The sequence below is a fragment of the Octopus bimaculoides genome, chromosome 8 (genome assembly GCF_001194135.2).
Source record: "Octopus bimaculoides isolate UCB-OBI-ISO-001 chromosome 8, ASM119413v2, whole genome shotgun sequence".
NCBI lineage: Eukaryota > Metazoa > Mollusca > Cephalopoda > Octopoda > Octopodidae > Octopus > Octopus bimaculoides.
Window position 1 is genome coordinate 71,260,651 of NC_068988.1, and position 12,667 is coordinate 71,273,317.

A 12,667-nucleotide genomic window follows, 5' to 3' on the forward strand; every position below is an offset into this window, starting at 1 on the left:
ATATATATGGGAGAATATACAAATAATAACAACAGACGAAGACAGGTGGTCTAAATAACAAAAGTATATATTAGTATGACGCTCGGGAATACGGAAAGTCTTTGACGTTTCGAGCTACGCTCTTCAACAGAAAGAATACGGAGACAAGGAGAAAACACGGAGAAAAAAATTGAATAGTGTTCAGTCAACGGTCAATTTACTTCACCATCTTACGTACTTTTAATTAGCAGAAGGTGATTATGTGTGCATAATGCAATTTACAGAATGTATATTAAATAATCAACACTTACTGTCAAATCGTCAGAAAGGTGCAACGTGCAATTATTAAGCTTTGGAGCAGAATTGTTAGAGTATCGTTGTTGGAGTGAAAAATGATAGCAGTCAATGTAGTAAAGATGGTCCACGAATGTACTTAGATGTTTCATGCTTCATTTTGTCTCCTAAACACACTTCGTCTAACATTGAAACCAGAATATAATAACAGAAGATAAAATTGCAATGCACGAACGGAAATCCCAATTGAATTCTTAATACTGGTTATTTGCTAAGAAGTTTAAATTGCTTTGGACGAATAATATATAAACTTCTATACGGTTAAGCATATTTACTCAGTTGATGACTTTTACATCGTTACTCGTTCTACAAATGTTTTTTTTAGTTAACGAATACAAATTTGTATTGCAATGTAAACACTAAAAATCAAGTTTGCGCCAAGTTATCCATTTTATTGGCTAATGCAGCTCACAAGTGATCTACAGGTCCTCCCATAATTAACGTCCGGACTTCCATATTTTCAATTCGTAAACGCTTTAAGTATTTTAGATTGTCTAATGGCATCAAGTAATATTTATATGTATTTGAAAATATTTAAACTAATTAAATTTCATTTTGCAGGATAATCTAATTGAAATTTCACTGATTATAGCTCTTCAAACATGGAAGTGTCTAAAGAGCATTTGAGGCACATAATGCTTTATGTGTGTAAAAGATATGAGAATAATGAATCGATTAATTGGTAGAATTTAAATTTGTCTTCCTAAGTCATCCAGTGAAATTCCTACTGGGGTTAATAAAATTTGTTATCCGTATCATTTGCTATAAAATCGGTAGTTTTAGTATATAAGGAATCAATATTTGTATCATTGCTATATCTTATGTTAAAATCTCATCAGATAAAGTAATTACCCCACAATGAAAAATGTATCAGAATTATGAAATAGATGTAGTCACCTCTGCTCTTCGCTTGCAAATTTCAGCTCGCTGCCTTGTCCATAAAAATCAATATTTATATTGAAACTGCCACACGTTACAGGGAAAGCATAGACGATTAAATTGATTGCAGTGAAAAGTAAGTCAAAGTTGGCTCCTGAAGGATTGCAATTTAAAACGTATAGACGTATATAGTAAATGCTGTGCGGTATCATTCGACGATGCTCTAGCAATTTGCTACTATCATTATCGCTTAAAATGAAGATTTTAATTTGAAATACCCATGGAAAATGCCTCTTCTAATTAAGCTATTCCAAAGAAGAGTGTAAAGGTATTTTAAATACTAATCAAATAATTACAGAAAAAATAAACATTTAGAAAAATTAATAATTATGAAATTCATTATCGAGAACAAGTTTCCAAATAGGTGAGACCAGCAGAGAATATTTGAGTTTAAAATTGCTCAGCTACGTTGTAACGTGTGTGTGTGTGTGTGTGTGTGTGTGTGTGTGTGGTAGACAGATATATGTTTCTTCAGTGTAGAAATGATGTTTATATATTTTTATTATTGGATTGTTTAGAAACGTTCAGAAGACAATGTTCATGGACATAATTTACTTCAATAATAAATACAAATTGGTGTTATGATCCAAATAGTTGAAGAGATATAAGTTGTGAACTTTTGAAATTTGACCATATGGAAGTGTGGCGTGAATATTTTCATAGCTTCAATATTGAAAAAAGAACCACTTTTGATGGCGTATGCTTCTGTGTGCACCACAGTGTTTAAGTACTCAAAGCAAACGAACCAGTAAGGAATACTCAACGTGTTCACTCGACCTCTAAGACTCAGCAACAGAATGTACCTAAACAGCACTCACTGCTTTAAATGTAAAGGTATTTTTGGTAGCCTGGTCGAAGGTTGGGCAGGGAATGAAATGGAATGCTCTTTGTTAGAGATCTTCCTCCTGCACCAGAATTTGTGTTAAGAAGAACTACTACGTAAAGGAGAAGGTGAAATCATGCAAAAACCCATAATTTATTAAACAAATGCAGAAAAATATTAGTTCATATCCTCTTTACCTCATACCACAAACATTTTCTATATCTTATATAATACATGTCCTAATGACTTTTCATCTTCAGTTTGTCAATGCAGCTTACTCTCATTCAATTAACAAGAACCATAGATATATAGTAAGTACTCCATAATATAGTGTATTTAACAATGATTCTTTGAATAATCCCGAAGTCTCACATTTTAGATTATAAAATATTAAGCGTCTTTTGAAGATTTAACTAAGGGAATTAGTAACACAACTCAAGCTGTTCCATTGTGAAAGCAAATATTTTGCAGAAAACTATCTACTTTCCATGAATCATAACGTTTTTCTCTTCTATCGAATATTAATTGTCTTTTATTTCAATGTAAAATCCTTACTGCCACAAAAATAATTATGTATACAGTTTGTAAGCTGTCTAAAAGTTATACATTCTTGAATAGTAATTCCTTAAAATCCCATGCCAAAATGTGTCATCAACTTACATTCCATGTTCAAATTCATGAAGCAATCAGTATATTTGGCTTTGCAAAAACAACTGGACGCATACAATTCAGTCACGCAATGGCTGATGAAAAGACAAGGTAGAGTCGTAAAAATTATATTTTAAGTGAATTACCTCATAAAGTTTGATATAGCAAGAAAGCATTCCGCTGTCTGAGAAATGCTCGGTTTATATGTAAGAAATTTATTTCCTTTACCTCCTCTAATTAGTAGGCTGTAGACTAAATTCTGGCAGTAAACGAATATTTTCTCAGAAACATAATGTCATTTATTGAGTAAAGTTGCGCAAAACTAATATTTATAACCCTAGTTCTGCATTTCCATATAGAAAACAAGTTATTATAATCCATAATCAATAATAAATCTAAATAATTGATACATACCATGTTTTAGCTGGTAGTAAGAATAATGAACTTCTTAACAAAACGCTAAGTTTCACTATATGGATATCAGAAGCAACCTTTCCGAAAAGGGATAAAAATAAATATTCCTTCTGGTATTATACTAAAAATACCTAATAATGCATATAAAATGTTTCAGTATAGAATACTTTTGCACATAACAATAGGGTAGTGAGTTGGCAGAAACGTTAGCATGCCGGGCGAAATGCTTATCGCTTTTTCGTCTGCCGTTACGTTCTGAGTTCAAATTCTGCCGAGGTCGACTTTGCTTTTAATCCTTTAGGGGTCGATAAATTCAGTACCACTTACGCACTGGGGTCGATGTAATCGACTTTATCCCTTTGTTTGTCCCCTCTATGTTTAGCCCCTTATGGGCAATAAAGAAATAAGAAACTGTAGTGGGAGAGGGAGTCTTGATGCATTTAGTCACTTCCCTTCACACTCTCAGTTAAAGTACTTATTGACACAACAATTAACGTTACAATAAGTACCGCTAACACCTTGTAATCTGTTAAGAATTCGCTTTGAACCTAGTAATTACTCTTACAACGGAAATACATACTCCTAGAATTCTAGACGTTATCATAATGCACAGCCTTAAACTATGAGATCTTATCACTATTCTCTCTAAGTCTCAGTTATTGTGATTATATGCTAAAATCAATGCAGGAAGGGACTTAGAGATAATGTGTTCCGCTTAGATATAAATCCGTTGACACGCAACATCAAAACAAAGGCAACATTGGTGATCCGGACAGGAAATATTTCATTATTCAGAGTCTATTATGAGTTTATAAAGATACACTGATAGTCAAAAATTTCGAATCCACTCATGATCAGAGATGATAGAATAGAAATTACAGGCTCATTATTATATGAACATTTTTATCAGTCCAACCAAGGCATATATTAGTACTGAGGATTTATTTTGACTTTTCACAAGCAATATATTCAGCAGGAAAGGAAAATTAATTTCGCTTTCTTCGAACAGTAATGGTGTGAATGAACTTCAGTTGAATTAAATTTGTTTTGTAATTGAGACAAACCAACAGCTTTCTTTTCAATTAAACAAATCCCCTATATTTCATGACGGACGAATAACAGACTGTTGTGATATTAATGTTTTGCATGAAGGGCATTCTGAGTAGAATTATACAAGGTTCAAATGAACATCAAAATAACATATATTTGTATGTATGTGTGTGTGTGGGGGGGGGGGTAGATCGGTAGAGACAAGTTACGAGAAACTATTGATGCTGTAGATTAATAAGAATTTCTTGATTAATAGAATTCCAAATTAATGCTAAATTCCGAATTAATAGTAGATTCCACATTATGCTATTTTCCGAAGCTATGTATTTTGTGCCAATTCGATATTCGAGGTAAACTGATGTTTCCTTTAAATTATAACACAGGCTGTAGATAAAAATTCACAGATGGGCATAATCTTGCGAAAATTATATTACTATCTTTTCATTTAATTTCTCATTCTAGGAAAAATGAGGGTATTTTCACTTTTCGTTCTCAATAGAAACAGAATCTGATTTGAATTATATTATCCTCGCAAATATGCTCTGGAATTATCGATGCAAATATCACATTCTTGATGATTAATTCGAAGCAGTAGATCTATTGAAATATATTTATCTAAAAACAAGACACCCTTCTTTCTGGTAATAAATACTGCGAATTACTGATGAACAACAGATGTTGGAATCAGGCTACTAAGTGAAGGTTTACTACTACTACTACTACTACTACTACTACTATAAAATGGACAAATATATGGTGATTGTTTGTAAGTTGAGGGAAAGTAAAGATAAGACTTTATTCACAACTACTTACAATTCTCATTAGCATCCACTGTTATATTAATCGAATAGAATCATTTATCGCAAAATAATATTGTTAAATACGTGTAAAAATAGAAAACAGAGAATCTCTTTCTAATAGCATATCAAAAATAACATTAGTAAATAAAATTTATAAATTCTAGTTAAAATATCTTAATCCCCGTATATATTGGGTTGGCAACTAAGTTCCCGCCGTTTTATTTTAATTTTGGAATTTATTGCGTTTTTAAATTTTTTGGAATCTATTTTTTTCGAAAATTCTATTTTTGAATCATTTTGGAATCTATTTTTTTTTTCTAGTTAATTTTTAGTTAATTTTTGTTTATTTTCAGATCATTAAAATGGAAGCATTTTCGACACCTACTTTTTGCTCTGAATCAAGTTTCTAAGGCCGCAAAAGCTGCTCGCGACATTTGTGCTGTGTATGGAGAGGGTGCCATAGCTGAAAGAACCGGTCGTAATTAGTATGCCAAGTTCAAAAATGGAAATTTTGACCTCAAAGACGCACCTCATTCTGGCCGTCCAGTTGAGTTCGATGAAGAGCAATTAAACCAACTTGTGCACAAAAATTCTTGTCAAACGACAAGGGAACTGGCAGAGAAAATGGAATGCTCCCACACTGCTATAGAGAAGCACCTTCACTCGATGGGAAAGATTCAGAAGTATGGATCTTGAGTTCCGCATGCTTTAAGTGACAAGAACAAAAATCAACGAGCCACAATCTCCGCTGCTTTGCTTGCTCGTCACCTCTCCAATGATTTCTTTACCGAATCGTTACTGGCGACGAAAAATGGTGCCTGTACATCCGTATGAAGCAGCGTAAGGAATGGCTTAGCCCCGGTAAACAAGCGACACCGCGCGTGAAACAAGATCTTCATCCGCGTAAAACGATGTTGTGCGTTTGGTGGGACTGGGAAGGGGTTATCCATTACGAATTGCTTGAACGGAACCAAATGGTCAACGCAGAACTCTATGTTCAACAGATTGAACGACTTAACACGACTATTTAAGAGAAAAGACCTAATTGCCAACATGGAACTCTTCTGCTGCATGACATGGATGTATGTTTAAGAACTTTGCGTCGCATCCATGTGCATTCGGCGAAGCCCGTCATGTAGGAGTGTGTGTGTCTGTTTGTTTGTTACCTCTGTAAGTTTAATTACAAACCAGTAAGTTGGTAGTTCAGTAAAAATATAACCAGTATAAAAAGTGCCAGACTCAAAAGAAAGTGCCAGAGCCGAATTCATAGACTAAAACCACGTCAAGACGTTGCCTTGGTATGATTACAATTCAATAACTGAAACAGGTACGCAGTGAAGGAATACATACACATGCGCGCACACGCATATGTATGTTTATTGATCGTAAAAATCTTATGATATAGTACTTTTACTTATTGATTTGATTTGTTTCACCGAAGAATCCGCCTAAACTATATTGATGTAGAAGAAATTTACCGTAAGAACATTTTACATTTGCCCTTATTTTTATATCTGTAAATGAAACCATGAATCTCTAAGACATTCTCTGTTTCTCTTGACTCGAAAGTTTAGAAAAAATCATTCTTCGTGATTCTTTTGTCATGTGGTTTACATCGAAGGTAAAAATCAATATCTTTTATCTATGGCTTTCCTTCAACTTTTCTTGATCGGGGTGACATTAATTTTCAAAAGTAGCATGAAAATGTACTCTTATGTAGCCATGAAACAAAATTATATACATACATAAATACATATATATAAGTATATATATATATATATATATATATATATATATATATATATATATATATATATATATAGACTGATTTCATGGCACGATTAAATGGAAAAGTTGAAAAACAGCATTATATTTCGAAACAGTATTAGAGATGCAACTGAATTAAATGGTTGCAAATAGGACTCGAAATTGAATTTACCTATGTACCAACCTGCCTATTAACTTTGAAGGTCATGAAAGTTTTGTTTGAAAATATAAGATTAATACAATTATAAATAAATGTCGTCGGTGAAGAGTCTGTTAAAATGTATAGTGGTTTCTGTTCAGATTTGCCTGTGCTCTAAGTTCATTTCCCACTGTGATCAACTTCGCATTTTAACCCTTCGGGATTAATAAGTGACGTTTTAGCACTGGGGGTGATTCTTGCCTCTTTCACTGTTTATTCTTCATGTAATTCATAGATTCAGCCTTGTCATATTGTGTTACGCAAATTTGGCCTTAAAATTACTTTCATACTATACTTGTCTGCAAACGTCTCGTTAATTTCACGAGAAGCAATAAAGTTAATCAATGCTCATTGTCAAGACTGATGGAGAATCTATCAGTAAGTTCTATATTTGGATCATTTTGGTTGATGAAGACTCTCACTATATTCCTCGAGCCTTCATCAGCTATGATGTAGCAGATATCATAATCAATAATAATTTCTGATGTTAGTGATATCTAAACTTTGTAGGATGAAAGACAACGTTGATCGCGGCGGATTTTCAACCACAACAAGAAGAAATTTATCCCACGAGTAAAGATTCTGTCAAGAGTAACTAATGATTGTCTTTAGCATAGGCAAGACCAAAAATATTCGGAGAGGGTTTACTCAATTATAACAATTCAAAGGTTACTTTATTTCCTTCATCCTGTACAAATGAAAGACAAAGATGATCTTGGAGGGATTCGAACTCAGAATGTAAAGGGCTGTAACGTCTACATCGTCGCTTATAATGAAAATAAAACAGTTACTAGAGAATGAAATATGCTTCTTTAGAATTATGAATGTATACCTTTGAAAAACGGTTTTATTTTATTTTCAGGTATCTTATATAATGCTGCTAGATATTTCTTTGTTTTTCAGACACAGGCCATCCATGGTAAAGCTGTGACCGTTCCATCTTTATCTCTGTCATATTGTATATACGACTGTATGACTGTATTATCAAGTGTGTATAATAATTCCTAAACGGTGTGACTTTCATTTTAGATATTTGGGTATTATTAACACCAGGATGGGTTGGTACGTAAGTGGTTCCTGTTCTGTACGACGCATTGGCAGAGTCAATAGCAATGATAAAGTTCATATAATTATATATATATGTATATATATATATATATATATATATATATATATAATGGGTTTGAAACCAATGCAGCTGCTCGTGATTAATAGTTTCTACCACACAATGAGTATCATACTTCAGTCTCATTTTGTCTTTTGATTGACGCTATTTCACTTCACATGTGTTACTAAATTTCGGCCAGGGCATTAGTGATTTATCATCTTATCTACAGAGGGAAATGTACCCCAAACGTAACGAGATAGTCACAGCTGGATTGTTTGTGATTATAGGTTTGCTCGGTCAGAATTGACTTAAAACTAAACAACAAAATCAGTAAATAGAAGAAGATTTTTAAACTACTTCTTGTCATAGTAACCATTATCATATATTTCAGAAAGTAGTTACTTACCTCTCCATTCATGTAACAAAACAATACTGAGACAATCAGTCCCTGCAACAGAAATAAGATATATTTTAATTGCAGTGATATTCTAATAAATAAATTAATCAATTAAAGAAGGGAATCGATTTCAAACCTGATTATTTTTACAATCAATTCATCAGACTATGCTTAAATAATATTCAATGATACTTTATCACGTTCGATTTGGTATTGCCCCGTGTAGACGAAGACGTCATGATACATCAAACATGGAATGTTTGTCTACGTTAACTTGCGCACTTGCAGCTTCTACACCTGTTGATTAGATTCTCTAACTGATCATTGTCAAAACTACTTTGCGCAAAATGTAAAGAATCAGAATTAAGATGTAGATATATTCTTGCTAAATCCGTCTTCAAAACATTACGAGAATTTTCAGAGTAGAATATTCTGGAACATGGTTTATTTAACTTGTCCATGTTAGAAAATAGATTTTAACTCAGCACTACACGATCTCGAAACATTCGGTAATAATACAGTAACTCTTACAAAATTGCAATGATATATTGAACCTGTCTGCTGACACCTACAGCAAGATGGATCATGAAAATGGTATTTTAATTGCTTCTAAACTGTATTGACTATTAGCGCATCACTGTCATTCTTAAACAGGGAAACAGTTCGATACATTTAATTCAGATGAGACCTACATGTACATATATCAGCAGGCATTGTAACCCAGTCATCTAGGTATCGTGATTCACCCAACAAATATTTCCTTTCCTAGTATCCCAGGCTTTCTCTACCAGCTGCAAAAATAGTACAAATATTTCACACAATAAATAAATTAGCCAATTAAAATGCATGAAAATGTCCACAGTAGTACAGGTCAATACTCTGGTTTATATTTTGAAAGAACTTTTAAATTGTCCTTATTTAGTTGTTGTGGCTCATCAATAATAATAGTAATAATAATGATAATAATAATGGTTTCATATTTGGGCACAAGGCCAGCAATTTCGAGGAAGGGTCGCAAGAAGGGTAAGCCGATGACGTCGACCCCAGTATCCAACTGGTACTTCTTTTATGGACCTCGAATGGATGAAAAGCAAAGTGAACCTTGAAGAAATTTGAACTCAGGACTTAAAGACGGATCAAATGCCGCTAAGCACTTTGCCGGTCGGGCTAACGATACTGCCAGCTCACCACCTTAAGCAAAATAATAATAATAAACCGTGTCTAAATATGTGTAAGTATCTCTTAATTGACTGTCGTTATTAAAAAGAATGTTTTGGCAAACCTTGGAGCAGACCGGTCCAAATGTTTTCCTATATACTACAAGTAATGAAGATACGTTTGTAGGCAAAGAGACTAAGATAGACAGAGGGGATGGATAGATAGATAGATAGATAGATAGATAGATAGATAGATAGATAGATAGATAGATAGATAGATAGATACACTGGTGATACATAAATAATTGGTAGATAGGTATAAAATAGATAACTAGAAACACACACACATATATCCAAGAAAAACTATTCCACCTCCACACACATATATATGCACGCATACACATATATGTGTGTGCGTACATACATACGTACATATATTTTGTATGCATATATGTACAAGCACGATGGTTGTTAGGTAGATAGATAAATTATTAAATAGTTAATAGGGAATAAAAAATTAAGGGAGTTGATGAGATGCGGTAAACAACTAACAGTTTACTGTGATTTATGAGAACAAAGAACAGCAGCGGAAACGAAAAACAACTGGAAACAATGGGAACAAAGTAGTGTATGGAAATTACTTTAAAAATTCTATATTAATAACAATGAATAACATGTGACAAGAACAATTATATTTGGTTATCCGTGTGTGTGTGTGTGTGTGTGTGTGTGTGTGTGCACACATACACACATACGCACATAGATGCAAAAATATAAATCTCTCAACCTATCTATCAATCAATCTTTCTGTCTATATAAGTATGTATCCACGCATGGATGAACAAATATATATTTGCAAGTAGTAAAAGAAGCTTCAATATTATTTGTTCTGTTTTCTTTCACAGAATAAAAATTGTCACATGCCAGCTGTTGTATTCTCGTAAAAGCAGTAAAAGTAGAACTTGTATAACATTATCATTTTTTTTTCTGTTAGAACAATACTACTAATCTATATACATAAAAGTTGTCACGTATTTATGTCTGAATGCGAGCATACGTGTTCGCTCAGAAACCCAAGAGCGAAGCGTTCTAAAAAAATCTTGAAGCCAGATTCAGAATTAACTGCAAAAAATAAACGGAAACAAACATCCTTGTCGACTATAGAGGCCCACACTATGGCTTCACCCAATTAAAATTCTGTTTTAATTATTCAGGGTTTACGATATAAATTTTATCTCGTACTTGATAATATTCTACTAATGTAATGATCTTTATCAGACGTATATCTGTTGCATTGAGGTAGATAAGTTTTGGGAAGATTACAAAACTTTAAAAGATTTTTTAAGGGATGCATAAACTCATTGGTAGGATCCGAAAATATTCAGGGCGATTTTTAAAAGCTCTAGTTTTAGTAGGAGCCCATAAAGACATACGTCTACAACGAGCTGAAGTTTTTTTTTTTTTTTAAGAACGCAATGATTTTATCTATGAGAATTACAAAGTTTTTGTTTAGGTCAGAAAATTTTAAATTTGAATTTTAAATTTGTATAAATAAATGTTGAACGCTAGTATTTGATGCCAATTTTGAGTAAAAGGTTCTCAGTTTTTATGAAGCTAGTAATTCAAATTAAATCAATGTAATGTGAGATACTTTTTCATTGATTTTCTAGCAAAAATATTTTTTATACTCGTTGCATGATTTGTTTTTCACTGTATCGTTTTGTTAAAGATAAAAAGCAGCAAAACGTCTGTAACATTATATATAAATAAATTCGGTCTGCGTAAATTTTGGTTTAATTCTAAATCCATAAAAATAACGGGCAATTAATCTATGTTAAATAATTAAAAACAAATATATTAAAACCTCGCATGTATATGTCTGTAATCATGCTCTAAAACTTGACTACAGGTTTCTAGAAAGAAACAAGATAAGATGTAGTAATTGAAAAATAGATAAAATATGTTAATGAAATGATAATGAGAGTAATAGGACAGGATCAAAATCGTGAGTCTGATAGAGAAAATCACAACCTCATCAGGTCTATGGAGATAGCTAAACATCCATACAAAAGGCTAAGTCCAAATAACCAAGTCATAAATGTGGTCCACCAAGAGACTTTATTGAATTGCTGCATTTCTTGAGAGAGACTCAAGTTAGTAAAATTGACAATTAATAGCAAAATTATCAGGAATAATCTAATTCAACATGGCTTAATTTCAGCCTTGATTATTCGTAGAGGAAAATCTAGTTAATGATTGTACATTTCACTAGGTACTCAGACTAGTATATATCTGGACAAATACAGGCGTTTCAAGACTTGATATATTGAAATTATCTCTGGCCCCAGAGGATAGAACATAATTACCAAATGGAAATTGAAAACAAGGGGAATAACATCAAGAATCAAGATTTCTCCAAAGTTGACATGTCACTAAAGGAAAAGGCTTATTGTTTGGTAATAAGAGGTGTTTCAGCCTCTCAATAATTGTCCTTACCGACCCCCAGCTGCAAAGAGACACACACACACATACACACACACACACACACACACACACACACACACACACACACACACACACACACATATATATATATATATATATATATATATATATATATATACACACACACACATACATATATATATAATTATTTGCAAGATCTAACTGAATCGAAAAGTAAGGACACTAAGTTAGGGTCAAGAATAACATTACCGTGTGTGTGTGTTTGTGTGTGTGTAAATGTGTGAGTGTGGGTGTGAAATACAGACAGAGACAATTACGCATTGCGTAACAGGTTTAAAATATATTTCTTTTGGGATAATTGAGTATGTGTAGTCTGTAATCCCCTGACCGGTACGATAACTATGTTTACTTTTGATAATATACAGTAGTAACATACCGTAATTTGTACTTTCGGTATTGCTGTATTGCGTAATATAATTGTGTTATAGCTTATAACCTCACTACGTGCATAGCTTCGCTTTTCTTGCACACATGATTTTTATATATATATATATATATATATATAT

The 12,667-nt window shown here is 32.8% G+C and overlaps 1 protein-coding gene across 1 annotated transcript in view; it reads right to left on the reverse strand.

Annotated features, from left to right (window-relative positions):
• LOC106867588 (calcitonin gene-related peptide type 1 receptor-like) overlaps positions 1–12,667 on the reverse strand; it is a 191,784-nt gene that overhangs the window by 25,585 nt on the left and 153,532 nt on the right. The window contains exons 10-11 of the mRNA XM_052969857.1: positions 10,857–10,962; positions 8,488–8,529 (exon numbers count right to left, since the gene is read on the reverse strand). Of these exons, the coding sequence (XP_052825817.1) occupies positions 8,488–8,529; positions 10,857–10,962 (148 nt within the window). The remainder of the gene's footprint in view (positions 1–8,487; positions 8,530–10,856; positions 10,963–12,667) is intronic.